This window comes from Malurus melanocephalus, unplaced genomic scaffold (genome assembly GCF_030028575.1).
Source record: "Malurus melanocephalus ecotype Western Australia unplaced genomic scaffold, MMel_1.1 scaffold_1, whole genome shotgun sequence".
NCBI lineage: Eukaryota > Metazoa > Chordata > Aves > Passeriformes > Maluridae > Malurus > Malurus melanocephalus.
Window position 1 is genome coordinate 1323714 of NW_026623233.1, and position 23925 is coordinate 1347638.

A 23925-nucleotide genomic window follows, 5' to 3' on the forward strand; every position below is an offset into this window, starting at 1 on the left:
CTGGCACTGGCAGGATAGGGTAAAACAACACTATCACTATATCATGCTTAGTAATTGTAAAATGCTCTGGTTTATTGCTCCATTCACAATAATAAGAGTATTGCTAAACAACTGTCATAACAAATGTCTTTATAAATTAGGCTAGTCATAGAAGTCCATTTCTATAATGGTATTACCTTCTTTGAAATAACAAAACAGTCCATTGGTGGTGCACTATGAGCACCTACTGGGAAATTCATGGCATCCTGCCTCATGCATCAGGTATCTAAGTGAACAGCCTTGACAAGAGCATTTTTTTCTCCTCAATTTAATGACATACATGCAAAAGTACTATAATTATTCTGAAGCAGCAGCTGAAAGAAAAACTCATGGAGATACTGGTAMTCTGTCATGAGGAGAGTACTGTGAAGACAGTAAACAATTCAAAATCTCTTTGCTTGAGACAATTTAACTATTCAAAAGCATCTATCAAATACTTATASAAGCACATATTAGAATAGTTCCCTRCACTTTACTATTTAGTCAATAGACTATGATTTCTGTGGAATATATGAACTGTAAGATTAATATATTTTAAAAATGTGCAGTACAGTACTTACTCAAAGATGCTACTGCACATTGCCCTTTGGTAAAACATCATCTTTCTAATCAAGGGATTAATAAATCCATACTGTAAATAATGGCAATTTATTTCATTGCTTAARTAACAACTAAGTTTTAGATCAGTAAATCTTACCAGATTAAGGCAGTCGTGTCACAATCTTCACCACAGTACAACCAAACAAAAGTATTACTTCTTCCTACTGTTTCTCACATTCAGAGCTGTAATTGCCAAACAGGATTTCAGTGCAGAAAAAAAATTAGAACTGAAATACATTGTGTATGTTCAGCATTGTGTACCAGAAGAACAGCTCTGTGTCATACTGGATTTGACTTCCACTCAAAAAACAGGTCATGAAGTCCAATGAAATTAACACACATCTCAAAAAACCAAAAACCAAGCAAAACACCAATCCAATAAAAGAAAGAAAAGAAAAAAAGAAAAAAAAAGTAATGTCCTCCATCACATGAAAATCTGGTGAGGCTGTGAGTCAGAAGACATCCAGCTGTGGGGAAGCCTTTGAAAAGCTCTGTGCAACAGTAAGTGCAGGCAGACAGAACACAGGCATGGGTGACAGTGAACAACAGCCCAAGACAGAAATTTACTGCTGGAAGAGAGGGYTACTCACTTTTCCACCCTGCTGGAAAAGTTACAGCTTCCCAGAAAGGGCTGATGGTCCCAAGGGAATAAGCACAGCTTCTTCAACTCCTTAAAGTCCAGATTCAAGTATGAGATAGAGACTGAGATAGAGCTGTCTTACTATTCTGATGCACTCACAGATCCAAGACCAACACACAACTTATATCTACTTTGTCCAAACACAAACTTCCTGGCTAAGCATTGTTGGTTGAGGTTTTGTGAAGGCCTTATGTTATGCTTGAGCACATCTTTCCAATCAGATACAAGATTATAATTGAAAGACTTGAAATGATGAGGAATCACCACTGCTCTGTATCTCATCTCTTGCAGGATTATTAGCAGCAATTTCTTAGGACTAGACTGGACCTTTTAACCAAGCTGAAAAGGTCCCTGCTATCCCAATATGTCCTTGCTCTATCTTGATCTGTCCTGCAGTAACCCAACTAGGTTGAGTTTCTTATGACTCTCATAAAAGGGGAAACTTGTGGCTAATTTCTGCTGCTCTTCCCAAACTACATCCAATTACCAGCACACATTCAGGAATGGACAGCACTGCAGACCTTCCATGGTTATATATAAAATTTATATTGCCTCCCTACTCCCACTTGATATTCTTATCCTTTTAATATCTGTTTTATATTCATTCTATTAGCGACAATGTACTGCTCTGAAAGGTCAGATTCAATGAATTATTTAATACAATGGCAAGCTGAGGCACAAAATGCTGCAGCCTCTGGTAGTTTCACCCTAGGCTGAGCTTCGTTATGTGAGCCAAGGGGATCTAGAGAGGAATGGTCCCAATACAGCTTTATTCCACTTGCTCTGAGCAACAGGCACAGTCACCCTGCACTTCACCTTGGCCAGGCTTCTTCTGGAGCAAAGTTTTTACCACTGGAGGCCATATTCAACACCCTACACTGGCAAATAGCACTTCCCTTGTAATGCCAGCAYATGACTTTCCAAACTCCTTTCCATAAATTTCTGAACTTCTGGAATTTTACCAGCTATTGCCACATGACTGTGGTTCCCTCAGCTAGAGGTGGGAAGACCCAGTGTGAGTTTACTGCAATGCAAACACAGCTAACTACAAGTTGTTGGTGTGACAGGACTGCTTTGAGCTTGCTCTACCAAATGCTGTGCATCACCACCAGGTCGAGGGAGGTGGTTCTGCCTCTCTACTTCATTCTTGTGAGACCCAGCCTGGAGCTTTGCATCCAGCTCTGGGGTCCCCAGCACAGGAAAGACATGAACTTGTTGGAGCAGGTYCAGAGGGAGTCACAAAAATGACCAGAGGACTGGAGAACCTCTGCTATGAAGAYAGAATGAGAGAATTGGAATTGTTCAGCCTGGAGAGGAGAAGGCTCTAGGGAGACCCGACAGGACCTTCCAGTAAATTAAAGGAAGTCTCTAAGAAAGATGGGGACCAACATTTTAGTTGGGCCTGCTGCAACAGGACAGGAGTTTCTAAACGAAGATGAGATCTGTTTAGAATACATGGAAGAAATTCTTTACTGTCAGGGTGGKGAGGCACTGAAAYCTGTTGCCCAGAGAAGTATGCACAGCATGCCCAATCATGRCAGAGTTCAAGTTCAGATTGGAAGGGGCTTTAAGCAGCCTGATCTAGTCGAAAATGTCCCTGCCCATTGCAGGGAGGCTGGAACTAGATGATCTTTAAAGTCCCTTCCCTTCCACAGAACACCAACTCTTTTATGACATGCTTATTTTGTCATCCTGAAGTACCAGCTCTGCCACAACTTCCAGCTCTGTCCTCCTGAGCTACTCAGCATCTCACAGGAAAAGGAGTTCCAGCTGTCACTGCCTTACTTCCCCAAGCCTCATTACACCAACAGGCTCTTCTGTGGGTGAGGCAATCTGCAAAGGGATTGAACTTAATAAATTATGTATCTTTGTCAAAATGCATGCAGCATATCTATCTATCTATCTATCTATCTATCTATCTATCTATCTATCTATCTATCTATCTATCTATCTATCTATCTATCTATCTCCATAAGTAACCTGTATTTGCTATGAACCCCATAAAACCAGTAATGCACACAAATGAAAATCCCCTATGTCCGCCTCTTTCTCAATTGTAACATGTATTTTCCTTGTAAAACAGAAATTAATTTTTTTTTTCCTACTGGAGAGAATCACAATGACAGGACAAAATCCGCAACTTTTATTTATCACTTTTAGGTAGAGAAAAAGGAAATATTTCAAAGAAATATTTTAAAACTGTCTAGCAACTCTCCTTGTAACAGGTTGGCTGTACAAGCCAAAATGGTCATGACAAGATTTTGGGTTAAATGAGCCGCAGAGCCTCAGGATCTTGTTTCTAAGTAACACACACATCCCAAATAATAGAGCTTTACGAATCATATTCCTGTCTCTCTTCTGCAGATCCATATAAATATGTGCAAATGCCTACACACAAATGTAGAATACATACTGCATGCTTACGGCATGTTATTCATCCAATAAATAGCCCTAAAGACTTGTATTAGCAAACTGCATCCTCAGTCTATATACCTGGGAGCATAAATGCAAACTCCTTTTTCTCCAAAAAAACACGCTTACAAAAGTGTGTGCTGAATTATCTTTCTCTCTCATATGTCAGTATGTGTTACAGTTCCTTCCTTAAACCCATGGTGGTTTGTATGAATTATTAATGAACTCAAGACATCTGCTGGACACTGCAACATGACTGTAATTGGTGTAGAACACCGAGAAACTGTTTCAATACTTTTTAAGGGGAAAAGGAAGCAGTATCTTTACAAATGCAGTTGTCTCAATATTTAATTAAAGACTTTAAACACAAATAGCRGAACAAAAGGGTATTTCTGGTCACAAAAGTATAATTTCCATGTAAATTTGAGCAGTAAGGAGAATGACATAAGATAAAGAATTAAAAAGAATCTGGACTGCAAACTCAATTAATGAATTGTTTTAATTTTTTGCTGTCTTCCAATATGGAGAGTTTTTGCTATTACTCTTGATAAATTCAGGCAGATGATATTTTCCTTTTAAGTCTCTGGCATGCTGTAATGACACATAGAAAATAATATTGAACAGAAAAGATTATGTATGGAATGAAGATTTCAGTGTAATGACTAAACCTCATGACTCCTATGTTTTTTATGAAAAACAGATGACCTAAAGGATTTTAAACTGCTGTAGCAACCAATTTTCTTCTACAAAAGAACTGCCTTTTTCACATAGTGCTTTCTGAGTAAGAAACCTGCTGAAAAGCTGAAGTGATCATCATAAAATGGGTAAGTGCCGTGATACAAGATGACAAGACCTTTGCCTCTCCTGAGTCTTGTTTGATTCATAAGCTGAACAAATGTGGTTTTAACTAAACCTCCAATCAAACTGAATTACTTTATTTAACAATATAGACAGTGGACTGCAGGGATTTTCCCTTATGCAGTAAGTAAAACATATGAAGCTTTAGTCTGCAGGAGGACAAATAAGAGCTAAAAGAACAATAAACATTTCAGCACATAATATGTAAGAAATATGCCTTTGGGGAAATGTAGGCTGATGGCAATCTGGTTTTATCTTTGCAGTCTCTCCTTTGGTATTTGAAGGCTCTAGTATGATATTTTAACTTTCTGGTTTCTCAGAACCAGCTTCTTTATTTCTCAAACAAAGTCAAAAGCAAGACTAAGACCAACATCATTTGGAAGTCACCTGCTTTAAAAAACACGATTTGTATATCCCCTCTTCCTGTTGCTGTTTTCAGAAGGTCTGTGAAGGCTTGATTGTTAAAAGTCAAGCAAAAAGTCAAACAGAAAATTATCTCTGTAGGAAAAAGCCAAAAAAAGCTAAAGCAGAAGCTAAAATGCTTATCTTACCTACTTTGCATGTGTTGCCTGTAATAAATAACAGATGATCAACTGTCACATCAGAAATCAAGGAAAAGCTGACTAATAAATTCCAGAGAAATCTATCACATYAAGCTGCCTTTTGAAGCACTCAGTGTTTTTAAAAGTGAATTTATTTTTAGCTATTTTTATTTTCCACTAGGTTTACTAGTTTTTGTCTCAGATTAATGAGAAACTGTTTTTCTCCTTCGACATTCCACTGTGACCCGAGTCATCCCAATCAATGGTAATATTTAACTGAAGAATCTCACTGTGGGGACTAATGAGTCAGAATATGTAAAACTGTTCTCTTTCCCTTTTAACTAACCTTCTGATTGGGCACTTCAGGTAAAGTTAGAAGTAGATGATCCATCTCTTGACAGTTTTGGGAGTCCTTGTTAGCTGCACTACTGCTGAATTAAAAACATGATCTAATTCTGCATTCTAACTTTTCTAGTCCATCAACCAACACAGAAGTCCCCACAACATTTTTATTCAAACTACATTAATCTATCAACTGCTAAGAGAGACTGTGAATCACAGAATTATTCCCATTGGAGGGAAGCAGGAAAGAGAAAGGACTTGTTAGTGACAGTCTTAAGCCTTTTGATCAGGTTTTTAAAAAAGCTTAAAAAAACCCAAAATATAGGCCTTGCAAACACAAAAATAATCATAAAAATTCTAAGTCAATTGCACTGACAGCCAGATCCCATTATTTTACAAAACAATTAAATCTAGACCTCTCTCAGTCAAAAAGAAGTTTGGTTGAAGAGAGTTTTATCAGACTAGTATTCAGAGAATCACTAAAACAATTTTCCGAGTTGGGAGTGATCCATAAGAACCACTGAAGTCAAACTCCKGCCCCTCACAGGACCACCCCAAGAGTCACACGATGTGCCTGAAAGTCATGTCCAAACACTTCCTGAACTTTGTCATGGTCAGTGCTGTGACCACTTCCCTGGGGAGCCTGTTCAGTGCCCAAACCACCCTTTAGGTGAAGAACTTTATTCTAATATGAACCTCAACTTCCCCTGACACAGCTTCAGTCCATTCCCTCGGGTCCTGTCACTGATCACCAGAGAGCAGAGATCAGTGTCTGCCCCTCCTTTCCCCGCACGATGAAGCTGTGACTGCACTGAGGTCTCTCTTCAGTCCAGGCTGAACAGACCAAGTGCCCAAGTTCTGGAATGCTGTCCCACTGCTCACCACTGGCAAGGCTGTTTTTGTCCCATTGCTCTTTCCAATTTAGTTTTAATATTAAGTATTCAGTTAGGTACTTTCTTATTTCTACTAGTTGTGATTTTCCAACTCCTAAGAAAACCACAGGCTACAGGTTGCAAGCACTGACATCCCCTAGCATGTCTTTGGAACACTGAAAGGCAACATTRCCATCAGAGCAGGAATATGAAATCCAAGTGTAGGGGTAGCCATTGAAAGTGGACCCTAATTCTTAGGGACAGCTACCTAATGGGTGCACACAGCTTTAGGAGGCACCATTCTTCATTTTATTTTACTTTATAGACTAAGTGTCATCTGGGAAGTAAATAAAATTGTGAAACTAAACATTAGCTCTAATAATCAGGAAGCSAAGAACGGTATCAGCATGCCACAGAGCTAGAGAGAGATCATGTCATCTTCAGGGACTCCTGAGTCAGCTTCCCATTACACAATTCATTAAAATTACCCTATTATAGCAATGGACCATGAAGTAACAAGACCTCTCCATGACATTTTGCTCYGAGTAGGATTTTACTCATTTCACAGTCACTCTCCTTATCTCCTTCCCACCCCAGGGAGTGCTGCTTCCACCTTGGCAGGGGAAAAAACCTAACAATGAAAGACTAAAAGTATTTCAAGTTAATGGAAATATGCAAGACATTGCAAATTGGTCACAGTCCTTTCACCCTTCTCTCTGAACAGTTTAAATTACCTTTTACCTCCCACGAACACTGGCACATGTAAAACTGCCACCTTCAAAACAGCATTCCTTATAAAGAAGCAGTTTTAATCTTTCTGCTGTTCCTTCATACAAGGCACCTGTAGCTGACAGAGATGTCCAAGGGTCAATTTACAAAACCATTAAAATATCATGTTTGCTTCTCAGTTCTTGACATCAGCTTTGCTATCTTTCTGTCAAAATACAACATTTTGGTATCATTCATGGCAACTATAAGCCACTTTATTGACAATGCTACATTTCAGTATTTTAAATAACWCCTTCTCTGTCATCCTGGAGCTCTTGAGGCAGCAGAAAAAGACCAGTTAATTTCTGTGATTCATATGGCCAACACTGACTCAGGATGAAAGGGAATGCTGATGCCACTGCTGTGAAAGCCTTTCCAAAGCATCACAGGCCCACAACCATCATGTCTTCTCAAAAATGGCTATGTTTTTCCCTTACAATAGCTTCATTAGCTGATGCRTATGTGCTGAATCAGTCAGCAGCTGACTGGCAGAATAGGGGAGTTGTAAACTTTACAGTGAGGGCAGACAGACTCTTCTGGAAGGACGGAGTTGCTTTGAGTTCTGTGCATGCAGTGGGTGAAGACATCTCTGTCATCTTCATCCTTCACAGCCACTCCATGCTGGCAGCCCCAGGAGCATGGCACAATCCTCTGCTGTCAGCCTATGCTGCTTCTCCAGTCCCAGAAACTGTTCTGCACAGACTGGCACTACCCAAACATTCTCCTGAAACTGTCCCTGCCTTGTGTTTCTCCCTGGTTTCTACTTTCTGCTGATTAAATTTTACACTTATACACCTGTGTAAGTGCAGCTGTCCTACTGCAGTATCTTCAAGGCATCTACAGAACATTCAGGTAAAAACAGCACAATGTAAAGGGCTGGCTTGGCCAACTTTGTCTTTGRTGATTTGGAAGTGTCATTTCAAAAGAGACATATAATGAAATTGGAAAAGAGAATCCATTAGATTTCGGTAGTTTGACACCTACTCTTTAACCCTCCCCACCCTGAACACAAGACATGAAATTTTTAGGTACCAGCTGCTATTCCAACCAGGTGTAATCCTTTGATGCGTGGGGCTTGCATAAACAGCACAAAGGATAAACTTCTGTTGCAGAGCATGCAGTATRGAGGTATTCCATCACATGGAAGCATTAATTCACAATAAACTCAAAGCTGGACGTTTATTTGTATGACTTTACATGGAAACAATTACTCTGAACCATTCACATCAGTGCATCTGGCTTTRGAGCAAATCTTCCATTCAGACAAGCTAACACTTTGGTTTAATTGGATGCGAAGTGAGAAGCTGGCTTGTCAGAACAAGCTGATGAGAGCAGCATTTGCTGGTTCACATCTGAAGAAGGCATTCAGTACAGTTASTTGTGTTTTGGGCACAGCTGTTCCACATCTCCATTCATAGCCCTGCATTCAGTTACCATACAGCAGCTTCTTAGGGAACAGCTGACCTGAAATTCATCACGGCTGACTCCTTTTCTAGAGGAGAACAGAGTGAGATGATGACACAACATTTCAACCAGATGACACATCAGGCCTTGAAATGTCAAAAAAAGSCTACACTTGCTAAATCTAGGGGCCATTCAGCATGGTTAACACAAAAAGAAAATTAAGTTTACACAACGAATTAAGATCTCAGCATTTGGAATATTTGAATTCTCAAGGCCAAACCTTTCTAAACCATGTCAGTCAACTTTCTGCTAAGAATAAGCAAGGATATTACACTTTATGCTTTCAGAAATACAAGGGATTTAAAGAGAACCATGTCCACAGCTGGTATTGATTTTAACAATAAAAAAAAATATGCCTATACWGCTTTCAGCTCTTACAGGCCTTTAAAAAGATGGGCAGGCATTTCTGAAATGTTATTGTAGATTAGTGATTAAATTCTGGAGAGATCTGAATCAGCCCTCAATATATTAGCTCAAGAAGAAGAAACAACACAACAGCCAAGAAAAAAAGATAAATGAAACAATATTAAATGTGTGTTTTCACAGATTCAAACCTAATTTGAAGTGTGATTCAGTTGTCTCTGTATTACATTGCAGAAACACCTCAACAGGTAGAAGATACATATCTAATAACACYACTCAAGACAGACAGGAACTGAGTTCTGATGTCCTGAGCTCCCTGCATGGGCCAGCTGATCAGATGTAGCTAATTAAATACCTTGGCAAAAAGCTTATTTTCATTGATGGCACGTGTAAACCTCCTCCAGATCACTTGGTCCAACATTTTGTCCCTTTGTTCACCATTATGTGTTTGGAACCTGAAACACTAGCAATTCATCAATCAGGGCCTGACAGAAAGTGGGTACAGCCTCCRGATTTATATACTGAACTGGGACTATAATGGAGCACATTCAAATTAAAATGTCTGCATGACTGGTTTTTCAGAAAAAACAGTTTTCAAAATTCATGGTTGCTAAGCAGTATCATAGCTAATAGCTTAATAGACTTGTTTTTTTCTCTATGATGTTGATGAAGAAAGAACATCTTTAATAGTAAGTCCACCAAAATCACTTGATCCAATAGAAGAAACTGTCTAAACTAGGTCCAGAAACATTTGAAAAGTGGCATTTTTAGCTGCTGTGAGACAACAATGATGACAGGCACTGTCACTGAGCTCCCTTTTACAYTGCATTTAGCTCTGAGGATGCAGARTAGGAAAAGTGGTTTCCTGACATGCACAGAGTCAAATGGGAGCGACAGAATCCTCATCCATTTCACAACGATGGTGAGGACGGTCAGTATTGATTAAATTCATGTTAGCACTTAAAATGCAACAAGCAGCCTCAAATCCTGGAGGGTTCCTCCTCTCCAGTCTTATGGCAATACACAATTAAAACATAAATTCTACTGCAGAATTGAAAGAATCCTCTAGATCCYCTTGATGAAAACTTGCTGTGACATTAACTTGCCAAAGCAAGAGTTATTTCAGAGAGGTTTTTGAGTAATTTCTCTTAAAAAGAAAATAGAGCCAACAATGAATTTCACCTTTTTCATTGCTCACTTTGCAAATAAAGTCTTTTAGTGGAATTCCATAGGACATCAAATACTAATTKATTGCTCTTACAGTTGCAAGAAATGGACTAATCTTGCCTAATTTAGCAACCTAGAAGTCAGGTCTCTACTCTAAAATATTTTTCTGTTCTTCTTCTTTAGTCCATGTATAAAAAAGCTTTCTACAACAGGGTAGTTTTTCCCAAAACAAGTATCTCAGATGGATCACCCTCTTCAGTGCCAGTTTCTCCTGGATGGCTGCCTGGATAACTATTTTAATTAAAGTGTGAACAAAATTCCACTACCATGCCCTACTCACTGTTTGGTTTACAGAGTAAGCAGTACATTTGTGTGCCACTTAACATTTCGGTAAAATGCTTTGCTAAATAAAAAGACAGTTAATATATGTTAGGATCCTTGCAGACTAATGTATACTCTGTGCAATCTAAGGCAAGCAAATCATCCATGTTATAGAAAATTATAGGTAAATTATTTGTTAGATCTATTGCTTTGTTTCAACAAAAATGGTTGGTTAAGCTGATTCTTTAAAAGTTACAAATGTAACATTAATCAATGATAATGAGATACATGCACCTCTGGGCTAGCAATTAATTGATACTGTACATTCATATACTTTCTGTCAGTTTTGCATTGTTGCTCACCTTGAAATAAGGAAAAAATTGCTTCATTGTGCCATGACTTTAATGTTATGTCAAAGTACTTATTGTTAAGTATGTGTGAAAAAATGTAGCTCACAGAACCTGTATCAGCAGTATAAAACCAACATAAATAGCTCCTGATAAATTTTGAACTGAYTGTACTTCAGATACATCTTCAGTATTCTGTTCGCTTGCTCCTTGCCTGGACTATAAGCTTGCATTTAGAAAACTGATCTTGTTTCTTCCTCTTTTTTGAACTTCTATAGCTTTCTGTCTTGAATGGAACACATCTCGACCACAGCCCTAAGTGACATTCATAAAACAGACCTCTCTTTGTAAGGAACCCATAAACAGGACTTCTGAGCTTGTGCTGAAAATAGCTCAGGAGAACAGAATATGGTGCAAAAGCCATTCAACAGCACCCAGAAATAATGAGTCCAAATGGATTTTGCCTGCCAACCATATTGTATTTATATTTCTGCAACCCTGGCTTTCAAAGGACGACTTGAACAATAATTAAGTGTTCCCAGTAAAGCAGAGACAAAAGAATTCAATGGATAAGAACGACCTACAGGGGATATTTATAATGAATATCCCCRATTATCTCCAGACCTGAGATTTCCTTGGATAGAAGAGTATCCCTCAATTCTTAAAAAACAAACCAAAATCTTTCACCAGGTTCCTGCTCAGTAACCCCTGGAGTCAGCATAAATGGCAGTAACAGTTTTCTGCTTAAGAAAGATTATTTCCAGTAATGAAAKCTTAAAAAGCCCACACATAATTAAAATATTACAATACAATAAAAAGCCAATGGGAACATTTTGGTATTATGCATTGCATTTAACCTCTTGCATTTTCCTGTGGTAAACCATTAACAAAAGGGACTTTCTTGAAAGACCAGTCTATCTATTTCTAGTCCTTTMGGATTAACAGTTAGACAATGAATTTGGAGCTGATAGGAAAAGGGCTGAAGAAAAACAAATGATCAAATAGAAATTACTCTGATTTATTTTGTGGGAAATTGAGAGATAAAGCAAATTCATTGCTTAGAGGTATACCTCTAAGCAGATACCCTTTTTGGTGGGAATTTTTAATTTTTTATTTTTTTAGATAGATTGTAGCAGAAATTAACTTTTCCGTTCTCCTTCAATCTTTTTAACTATTTTCATAAATTAATGTTCTGACAATGTTTTCTTGGAGAACAATTAAATATTGGGTTACGTTAAAAACTCTGTTTTACAGAGTTTTCTTCACAGAGAGGCTCCTCCAGGGGCCAGAATGGTCCATTCCAATCCAAGAAGCAGGCAGGCACAGCAGCACACCAGCGTGGCTCCACAGGCACAGCCTGAACAAGCCCCAGTGCAGAATGGAAGGAAATCAGAAATGGGAATGGAGACAGCTTACCCAGGAGAAACAGAGAAGCTGTGCCTGGCCAGGCAGCAGTGAGGTTTGCAAAGCTCAGCTGGCACTGGAACTTATCCAGGGTGGATGAAGGATAATGAGAGACTCTACAACTACAATAGCGGTGAAAGCCAAGGTCAATACAAACTTGCTGCTAAACTGAGTAGAAAACCTGACGAATGACACTGAAAAAGCTCAGATCCTCGATGATTTCTTGGCTTTGGCCTCTAGTGACAATGTCTGCCACCTTGGTCCCTGAGCTCAATGACAGAATTTAGGGAACAGAGGCTGAAGTAGACAAAGGCTGAAGTAGGGATTGTTTAGGCAAGAGTGACAAGTCCATGGGCCCAGATGGGATGCATCTAAGGCTGACAGGGAAGTTGGCTCTTGTCATTTTGAAAGGCCACTGGTTAAGAAGTGAAACATCGGCCCAGTGTGGCTGTGAAATCTCCATATTTGGAAATATTAAATATTTGATTTTGCAAGTGCTGAGCAGCCACATCCAAYTGTGACATTACCTCACCTGGAGCAAGAGGTTAGACTGGATGACCTCCCGAAATCTCTCAGTTCTCCCATGATTTTGTGATTATGCCCATTGCATAACCCATGCATTTAAAACACATCACTGCTGACCMCTGACATGAAGCTACCTTGGGGAAAACAAGGCTTCAAAACTTCTCCCATGCACATTGAAAAATGCAGATTCTTTGAAAAGTTGCAGATGTATCTAGCCCATATGAAAACCTTCAATTATACAGAGGAGATTCACTGTTTCATTGATGTAAGGAATTACTTCTGCTGTGGTGTCAGGACTGCACACTGACACTGTCTAATCATTCCAGACATCCCCATTGGCATGAAAAGAAAACTCCTATTTTCAAATGCTGTAACATGCAATGCCAATATATTTCCCTTTAAATCTCATCAAAGAATGAGGCTCTGTCAAAATTGCGACAGCAGACTGATTTTGAGAGCAGAGGTAGAATTACAGCGTAGGAAAAGCATCACCTAAAGCTTCCCCTGGAATGAAACAACACTTAATTTGACACTACCTGTGTAGTCAATGTAATTGGGAAGGGTGACATTCTTATTGAGTTTCTTATTTGAAGGCAGACAGAGAATCAGCAACATAATGAATTCAGTTTGTCTCAGGTCTAATCAGTCTATTTTCTTTGCTGTTATTACTACATATTGCTGGAAGCAGAAAATGAGATAGCAATCCTAACTTTGCTTAATAGAGAATCAGGGAAAGAATGAAAAGGCAGTATTATTGCTTTATGAAGAAAAAAAGACATCAAAAATGAGTATAAGTGCCCATTTTTGAGGCTTATATTGGTGGTCAACACAGAGCACAAGACCACTTTATTAGGAGCAGGACAGCTCCTTCAGTTCATGGAGTCGATTCATCACAAGAAGCTCTTAGCAAATTTTGTTTGTTAGCTGACTTGCAAGTTAACAATTTAAAAAAAAATCTGAAAATATATTTTGCATAATCCCATGTAACACAGATGAAGGCATCAGCATCACTGGCATTTTTATACCATTTCTTTATCTTCTTTACAAGTTTTCCTTACAGCTGAATCCCCAGCAAATGAGCACCACTTTGTTCAATTTATCACCTGCAGGAGGAGTGCAACTGTTGAGGCATCTCCCACCCAAATTTCTGTAAGTAAAGGTGACTTTTCAGAATTACATGGGTAACTCTGAAAACACTGATAGCTGGAAGTTTTGAGGAGAGGTGCCTGTACCATTAAAACCTGAGTAGCTCTCAGGAATCAACAAGACTCACCAATTCAGAGTTTACACCTATGGGAAGGAAAATAAAGAAACAAAACTGGTGCACAGCAACCAGGCTACTGGAATTTAAATTATTAATATTTATCTTTTTTTTTAGTTATTTGCCATTTTAATGTGCAATGCACTAACATTTCCTGTTACTCCAAAAGCAAAGTTTATTATGGGAACCACAATACATCTTTTTCTACATCGTTAGTATTTGTCAGTCACTGTTCTTCCTTTCCTTCTACAGCCTGTTACAAATACCGACATTTCTCTTTTCCTGTGCTATTCACAGACCCTTTTCTTGTCATATTTTCTGTCTTCTCTCTCCCCTGCCTGCTTTTTTTCACACAAACTCACCTGCAATCCACCTAAACACTTTTGGAGCTTCTCTACATATTTACATGCATTCATTAACTCCCAAAAGTCACCCTATCAAGTTTTCTTTGTTCTTGTTCACACAAGACCAACCTGACTTAACTTTCTCCATGTGAAAAATGAACAGTAATGAAACAGTGGCTGGAGCTTCCATGCTCCAGGAATCATCTTTTCAACAACCCATGCCAAAAATACATACCAGGAGAATATTATTCCTCTTCTGATACCCAAGTAGTTCTGGATTTTTTTAATATTTGCTTTTTGGGGTTTTTTTAACACTTTTTCAGTTACCCAGATGACATTTTAAGAGGACACTTCATTTCAATATTAAAATAATTCATCATTCTCCATTATAACTAAAGCAACATTATTTTCTCTTTTCTCAGCCATGAGAAGGCAAGACTTGTTGTATTATTGAATGACTGCACAGGCAATAAGTCACTGGGTTCATRGTTTAAGTGACAGGACATCAACTACCTGACAAGGTCGATGACTCTCTCCCTTGGAGCAGTGCTGACTGGCTCATCATTAATCATTATGATCTGATCCCCTGGTATAAGCTTTCCTTCAGAGGGCCCACCTGCAAACAAATAAAGAAAAAAGGAAAAAAAAAAAAAAGAGCAAAGAGCACAGGTTAGCAGACATTCTAAATGCACAGACACACTGTTGTTCACGTACTACAAGTGTATTTTCATTTCAACTAATGACATGTTTAACACTTTTTCTGTCATTACCAGTACTCCCTCACCAGGAAAATCTTGAAAGCTAGTGGCTTAGCAGCTTGTACTGAAGTTCTTTAAGTTCTAAACCTGTATCTAACCACCTAAAATAAGGGCTCAGTTTTCTGAAGGGCCAAAAGGACCTGTAAGCCATGGACTAATGTACCCTTTAAGGTGTGATCAACCATATTTTACTCATCCCTGATCAATGTTTGCCTGATACTTTCTGAGAACACCCTGAGAAGGATTCTATTTCCTGTGAACAAACAATCATGTTTATCTACTGCTAAGGTCAGTCTTTTTCTGTTGTAATTATACCAGATCTTTCTTGTTGCAACATATTGTTTCCTCTCTCAGGCAAAGTAACACCAGAGGATATCTTATTCTGCTTTCCTGTGAAACATCACTTACATATTTGAATGTCATTCACAGGTCTCCTCTGACTTTTCTGTTCTAGGCAAAACAAACCTGTTTCCTTCCATTGAAGGCAGTAAGTTTTTATACCTCCAGCCTCTTGAGTCTCTGCTKAATTCCTGCCACTTGGTGAACACAGGTACATCCAAAAGCACTGSCACTTCAGCCTGACATGAATATTTGGCATTAGTTTGAATAGACAATCAGTCATGTATATGTCTATGAAGTTTGGATTCTAACACTGCTAAAATGCACATTGAATGCATTGTATTTTAGAAAATGCACATATTACTYCAATTCTCAGCATGATTACATGCCCAGAAGATGATGTGACATCACAGTTCCTAATGAAAAGATACATCCTCTCTAGTCTTTGTCTTTAAACTCTGCAATAATGATACATTAAAGAASAGAATATTATTTCATATGAAGATAAAGTCTTAAAATGTTTCAGCATCAAAACCAATTCATCCARCAACTGAGATAATGCTGATCCTTTCCTCTGTTTGCTTTGAAAACTTTACTCCACTTCCATATCCTGCATAAATGGATACAAATCCCTGTAGGAGAATGTTGTCCTGAGCTTGTATTTCCTCCTATTCACTCAGAACAGAAGAACATTTTTCCAAATTTTAACATAAAACTACATTAATAATGCCAAGTTGAGAGAAATAAGCTGTCTGGATCTAATTCAAATATTAGTTACACTGCTCACTCCATGTGAAAGCAATACAAATGTAATCAATGCACACACGTGGGTAAATGACATCAGAACTTCACWAAGTCGATTTTGCCTCTCCTCTGCTCTCTGTGGGTGTTCTGGAGAATATATTGAACAAGAGCAAAGTCAAATCCCTGCCCTTGGCTCCAAGGCACTTTTACATAACAACTGAACTTTTAAGCATAGAGAGCAGGAGCCTGCTATTTGAGAGATGGATTAGTCCCAGGTCTGGTTTCTCATAATTTCAAAAATATCATTAAAAAATCACTAATTTTTAGTGCAGAAAAGATGTTTAGGGATATATTTTGAGCTGGCTTTTAACCATATAGTTCTACAGATGCATTCATTTAAAAAAAAAAAAAAAAAGAAAAGAAAGAAAAAACAGCAATAACATCCTCTATTTCAGAAAGAAGTATTGTTTTTAGAAACCTAGCTCTCCTTGGGAAGGTAATGGTAAGAATGAAAAATATGCAAGTTTTAATCTCACAACTCAACATACCTCTTGAAAACGCTGATTCAATGGTAATGAAGGTGACAGCAAACCAATATAAAGATACCAGGGAGAAGACCTTCTTTCCTTGAATGAAATGGGTTAACCTTTATCAGGCAAGCAATAGTAATGGCTCAGAACAGTAACTCCAAAGTAGCTTTTTGCTAACACATTTATGTAATGCCCAAAAAATGAGTGTGAAGAAGGAAACCACCGGGTAATACAAAATCCTATCTAGTATTTGTGATTATTTTGTCCGCCTGAATATTTCAACAGTACTCAGATTTTGTAGCTGCATTTCATCTTAGCAGGCTAAATTGAAGTTTGCTTCTGGGGTCAGATGGGGAAAACATACCTGGTGTTACTGAGCGTACAACAACTGGCTTTTCACTACCAGCCACAAACCCAAATCCTAGCACAGGATCCCTCCTCATTTCCACTTTCCGAGGGGTTGGAGGGGTTATTTGGCAGCTCTCTATTCGAGGGTCTTCAAATGTGGCTGATTGTGTCATGTGACTGTGAAAAAAAATAAAAGATGGAAAAAGGAAAAAAATCATTAAAACATGGTTTTGTGGTATCTACTTGAGCCAAGCAATTTGTGCAACGATATGAGATGAATACCTGAAACCTCTCTAGAGGAAMTAAAACACCAACTTAATAATTTTCTATTAGATTTTCTTTTGCATTAAGTAATAATGCTGCTGGCAGGTCTCAAATGCTAATCAATAGTATCAGGCTATAAAGAGGCCTCTTTTTGACAGCACACATTTAATCATACCCCRTATATGAGAGAAAAATAACCCGACAATAAAGCCTTTGTCATCTGTGCTTGAAATTTTCATCCTTCAATTTTTGGAAAGGAAAAATAATTGTAGTGACCTACTCATAGCATAAACCAGAACAATTAGAGTCTGCCAGCCTTTTTAAAAAGAAGGCACACATTTAAATTTGGGGTTCCAACATGTTAAACAAGTTTCTAAGCTGAGTCATCTCCCTTCCTAAGGCACATGTAACAGCTCTGTATTTGCTACTTGGATAAACCATCTGAAATCACTTCCGAATGTTCCAGGGCACAAACAAACAAACAAACAAAAAAGATATCAATAAAACATATTTATGTGGAATTACTAAAATACTTTTACTTTCTTCTATGGTGTTATGACAAAGCCTATTTATTGTACCTAGAAGAAAACATTCTCATGGCTGGAGGGAAAAAAATCTCAGTCTTTCAAGCAGAAAATAGAAAGGATGAAAGCTATCCGATATCACATATCCATGAAATAGGTAATGGTTTAAAAGCATAAAGATTTTAAATTAACATTAATAAACACTGAAATGTGGCTGATGCTGAACACAGTCAGAACCAAAACATACTTTGCATTTTGTACCCAATGCCTAAAGCTCCCCACTGAATCACAGCTACCAATTAATTCCCAATTAGACAGACAAGTGCCCGTCAGAAAGACAAACAGAGCAGTCCCATGTCGTACCCCAAAAACCATCCACTGAAATCATGAGCTTCAGGAAACCCAAMTACCACTACGTGGTCAGCAGAGCACAAAGACAGACTTCAGCTCTTGGCATCAACTTACTGCAGTCCTGAGGGAGCTAAGATAATGTCTGTTTTAAGTTGCCTGGCCAAGAGTTAACTCTTATTACTTTCAAGAGACTCTAAGTCTGTAAGTAAATGCTGAACTCCAGCTCATGGCAGATAAATGGCGTAGACAAATGGACAGAGCCAAGTCCCAACCCCCCCTTCAGAGAGGGCACAGGATCGCAGAAAGGTAACAACCAAGTGCCCAACCTAAGAACCCTGAAATGCACATCAGGGAGGCAGATATCCTACACTAACAGGCAGTATCATCAGTTGGTGTCCTCATAATTAATTAACAATATGCAAGTCAAGTAATTTCAACATATCTTTGATAATTTTATATGTAACATGCYATAACAGGAGAGTTAAGGGACATACCATGTAACAGGCACGTCCCTTTTCCATCTGCAAATACAATTCCCTGATGAACTCCAAACAGGCAGTCCATAAGGAGAAAGGTATCATTCAGAGATATATTTTCARCATCAATGACATGCAAAACTTCTCTGATCTTTCCCCAACACATACACCTCTGGCATGACATCAATTTCTCTCCATGGTCTGCTTCATTACTGATACACAGAAGAGMAGCAAAATCTCAGTAAACTCTCAGTAGGAGTCTATTTCTGTTRCAGGATTTTTCTAGGGCTTTTCTTCAAAGAAGCTCTCTATCCCTATCACTAGATTCAGTCTGCCTAAGAGTTACATGCTGTCTTTTTATGCATATGATCAGAGGCAGCAGAAGCTACTTCCTTACAAAAACAGGAGAGCAAGAGAATATCTCTGTGCTCTCTTACTATATGCATAAGGTTAGGTCAGCAAAGAAAGTACTTGTTTTTTACTGGCTACAGCATCACATCTGATACTTCACTCTCTTCCTCCTCCTTCTGTTCCTCCAGCTTTTGTCAGTTTTAGATAATTTTCTATTGTGTTTTTCAAATGAACTGTTTTCTAACAGAGCATTATATACAGACGATTTAAGTAATCTATCTTCMAGACCTCCCAGGCACCTCCTCGCCATAAATTTCTATTTATGATTTGTGCTTCTAGATATTCAAACATTTTGTCTTTCTAATGAGACAATTTCTGAGGTGTCACTGGTATTAAAAAATACGATTGATTTCATCTTGAGAACTTTCTTTTGGTAGAGAAGACAAAACTCTCTATTTTTCACCTCTCTTAGATGGCAGCCCCACAACATTAACTTCCCACAAAATTAAGCTAATCTACTTAATCATTTTCTTTCTAATAGCTGTTCCCGTTTTTGTAACTGGGGACTACAAGCCCAAAGAGAAAGAACCTTCTTGTCTTCAAAGAGAAAATGCCATATCTACAAGCAACAAAACACTGCTTGAGCCTTCAAAAACTACTTTCCTGTTGTACATACTCACTCTTCTAGCACTTGTGTAGTCTGTTTTAAAYAGGAATAAACCCCAAAACAATGCCCCAAACCCCCCACCAACAGCTGCACTTCCCATAACAGATTCTAAAAGCAGAGATTTGCTCAACAGAGCAGCCCTGCCTGAGCTGTAGCTGAGAACCTGCAAAGTTACACAGCATCAGTTCTTCAAAGCCCAAGCAAGGGGAGCAGCGAGGTGCAGCCCATCAGGATTCTGAGTGGCGCAGCAGGCTCTATTGATTTTTAATGTTATYCACCTTGAAATACATCAACTAAAAAGACTCGGCAGCTCACGCTTCCACAGCTTGCTGCATCAGATATTCYTGTGTCATGCAGTATGCTGGGGGTGTATTTCAAGAGAGCAGCAAGATTTATAAATATCCCAGAAGAGATAGGATGAACACTCAAAGCTTTGTGTGATGGTATATTGACAAACGCACTTCCTCCTGTGGTTAGTTCATTATTGAGATGCCAGTTGTAGTACCACAGTTCAAGACTAATTTGAATTTTGCATTAATTGGAGGTATTTGATCTCCAACTCAGCTATGGAAAATATTGACTTCTGCAGAATAACTATGTTAAGAGTTCTAAACCAGAGTCTACTAAGCTTGGACTCAAAACATTTTGGGGAACCCTGCACAGAACATCACCTACACTGTGAAACATAAGAATAACTTCAACACTGCAAACTTGCTATTTGCTTCAAACACAGCAAGAAAATGTATTTAGATGGTACAGTTCTTACATCATACCCAAAGACTTACTTTCTGTAGAAAAAATTGGAAGAAATAGAAAAAGCCTGAAATTTAAAATACGAACTGTTCTTTCCACATACACAAACACAAGCTGCCCTTAGATTGCCTTTTCRAAGTGAGGCACTTATTTCCTCGCATTTTCAACAGCTGAGATTAGTCCCTGCTTTACAAAAGGCCATCTTCTCTAATGCACTCATATTGTCAGCAGAGAGAGACTACTGCTGTATTAAGGACAGTAATTCTGAGAGAATTTCTTGAACAGAGATTTTATGTACTAGACTCTTCTGAGAGATAAACTACCAGCTATGGAAAATCATAGCAGAAGTGCAATCATAAGCACTTACTCTCAAAAACTCTCTGTGGCAACTGCACTACTCAAAAGAGAAGGTAAAGGRGAAATGAGGGAGAAGGCATCTGAGTGTGCATGCACCGACACACACAGCGGAATAGAGACATTGTAGGGTGGCATAAAAGTCATGTGCACACTTACCCCCCAAGGGGCTTACACTGAGCAAAGGAGGAAGAAAATTGGGAAAGAAAAACACCCTGGGGAGCTGCATCAGCTGCATCACAGCAGCCAGCACCTRCAAACACAGTTCAGATGCTCAGGAACTTAACATGTGCATACCAAAATTCATGCTTGGCTTAGCCAGAGATGTGATTTAAGGCTGACACTTTAAAACTTCACATAATTTCCTTTAAAGTTATGAACTTTGTAATATTTTCCATACAAACCTTCCTATCACTGTCCTTGTTTAAATTACAGGCTGAATAATCCCAGGAATATTGAAACAAAGACTGCAAACTAGAGCTTGACTTAAAAATGCATAGTAGTAACTAAAAGCAAAGTATCTGAGTACAATGCTTTTTTAGCYTCTGGATTTTGACATGTCATTCCCTGACATTTAGGGATTAGTGGGTTAATTCTGAGAGCTTTGTCTGTGGCAGCTCAGAGAGCTTGTCCGTATCAGGCAGAAATTTGTTGTGCAGGAGTTTGCATTTCCACAGAAAAATGCTTAAAGCTAAAACTTCTAAGAAACTGAAAACTATGGCATGAACCCAGCGACCCTGGATATGATAAACATTATTTTAGAAATAAGTAACAAAGGCACCTGAAAAACTTCAGCTCTATTCTGCAAAGACATCCAAAAAGAGAGCAGAAAAAGTGAAAAGCTGAGTTGAATACAGCTGCACGCCCACGAAGTCTAAAACAACAATAATCAAATGGCTTTTGCATCATATTTTGACAGGGTGGAGACATGCTGCTTTTTGATGTCTCATTTCACAATCCCTTATTGCAGTTTGTTTCAATTGCCTCACAGGTTAACACCAGCTTGCAGTTTTGGGGGGTTTAAGCCTTAGCTTTTGAATAGTTACAGTATCTCTGTACCTACCTACAAAATAGAGCCTCTTTCACTTGGGACACAGCAGGTATAAACCTGGTCACTGATGGAGAAGAGTCTGTGGAAATGTCAAACCACTCACACACTGATGAGTGGAAGTGGGCAAGGAGGATGGAGATAAGGACTTTTTAGCAAAGGTTTAATTCAGAAATAACAAAACCACTTCAAATTGTTGAGCACTGCTAAAATCCTGTCTCATTAATTTGGAGGAGGTGGAGGATCTGCTCCGTTGATTGCAGTTCTGATTTTCAACAAGGACACTGAACAAATTTTCATTTACAATTGTCCATTTGAATGCCTGCCATGAGCCTCTGCCCATCCTGGCCCAAAATTAGCTCTCCATACCCTATTCAGAGTCTTGGGTTGTACACTCAAAATTTGCTAGGAGCTGGAAAAGCTATTGTAGCAATACAAAAAGTAAATTTGATTCTCATTCAGTAATTCTTCAGGAATTAGTACTAATAAAATAGCTTGAGATTGAGACACTTTAAAGRAAACTGGTAACAACATGAGGGTATTTCATGTTTTTCTGCTTGATATTCTGGAAAGACTACCAAAACAACAAAGACAGTTAAAAGAGAACTGTCCTAGTGACAAAGAAATATTCAAACCCTCCAGAAAATGAAAAACTAATCTTCACTTATTTAGCTTAACTAGTAGCTAAATATGAAAAATAATTTCCTTCCTTCCTTTCTTCCTGGCACCTCTCAGTATATCTCAAGTTAATTTATTTTCTCTAAGAAATCCCCCAAGAATTATTAAGAACTAGGACACGAGTGTCAAAATCATGCATCAACTGCCTTTAACTTGAAAATTATATTTTAAGGAAAAAGTGCACAAGTAGTTATTACATTGCTCAGTGAAACTGCTGCTCTGACAGAGAATCTGGTGGCTTCCCAAACTCTTTTCTGCTCCATTTTGCAAGAAACCAGAGTCACTCACAGCTCCAGAATTTTTTTAGACATATTCAACAGACAAAAATTTTATTCTCAGTGGTTCAAAACGGAGTCAACTTTTAACACTTTAAGAAACATTGCCTAGATTTTCACTGTTTTCATGCAGGTCTATATACCAAGAATTCAGTAACACAGACACAAAATGCAAATGGGAATATTAATCAGAATTTTTTTTTTCTTTCTTTCTAGAACTACTTTTTTACCCTAATGTCAATTCGACTTTTTTCTTTTTTTTTTTTTTTTTTTTTTTTCAAAAAGCTTCTTCAACAGTTAAATACTCCAAAGTCAGGTCATTTTATAACACCCTAGAAAATGTTTGGCATATGCCATCTGGATGAACATATGGTAAAAATGTAATTAGAAAGAAAAAGGTTTGCTGGTTTCAGAAGAAGTTGGTGACAGCTTTTTTTGATAAAATTGGATACAGGGAAATCTGACACGTAAAAAAATTCAAAATCCACTCTTCCACTGTTGGGCATGATCTGCAACCTAAAGCAAGGCAAAGGGAACCAAAATTGCAGTGAATAAAACTGACATGAATACAAATTTAGAGGGCTAAAAAGATTTATGCTCAACTTCAGACAAGCACTGGGAAAAACACACTGAAAACRTAACTCACTCATTGTGCTAATGACAATTAGCACTCATATTATTACATGTGTAAAATGTGAATGCTTCTGCATTCTGCCTTATTCTAGATATGAATGGTATAAATGGGGAAGAAAACAAACTCCTACAGTTGAAGCCCACAAAGAAATGGAAATAAGCCTCAGGTCCCAAGTGCAGAGTAGCACTGGGTATTGAGTATTGTATCTACAGAGTGCCAGAGAGGTCCTCTTTTAAAATTATTCTTCTCTCAGGATGGCCACAAATATTTCAAGAGTTCTGTGCACAACGAACTTCGGATTTCCTGCCATTTGTGTTGTGATGGGACTTCACAGGCACCAGCTAAGTAGCAGAAATTGCTGAGAAACATCTCAGTGAAAATTGGAGGAGAAAGGGCCACCTGAATGCTGGAATTGCCTCCCCTGGAAGGTGAGCATGATGCCAGCCTGCCTGACTCACTGCCCAAAATGCACAGACAACACGGGTGTGCAGATGATGAGTGAGTCTAAACTGCAGCCRTGCACATCCAGCACATAATGCACCTGACAGCCCAGCCCCTAACT

The 23925-nt window shown here is 38.4% G+C and overlaps 1 protein-coding gene across 2 annotated transcripts in view; it reads right to left on the reverse strand.

Annotated features, from left to right (window-relative positions):
• FRMPD4 (FERM and PDZ domain containing 4) overlaps nucleotides 1–23925 on the reverse strand; it is a 283198-nt gene that overhangs the window by 46122 nt on the left and 213151 nt on the right. For both annotated transcript variants that reach the window (XM_057389617.1, XM_057389626.1), the window contains exons 3-4: nucleotides 17005–17165; nucleotides 14783–14885 (exon numbers count right to left, since the gene is read on the reverse strand). In XM_057389617.1, coding sequence (XP_057245600.1) covers nucleotides 14783–14885; nucleotides 17005–17165 — 264 coding nt within the window. The remainder of the gene's footprint in view (nucleotides 1–14782; nucleotides 14886–17004; nucleotides 17166–23925) is intronic.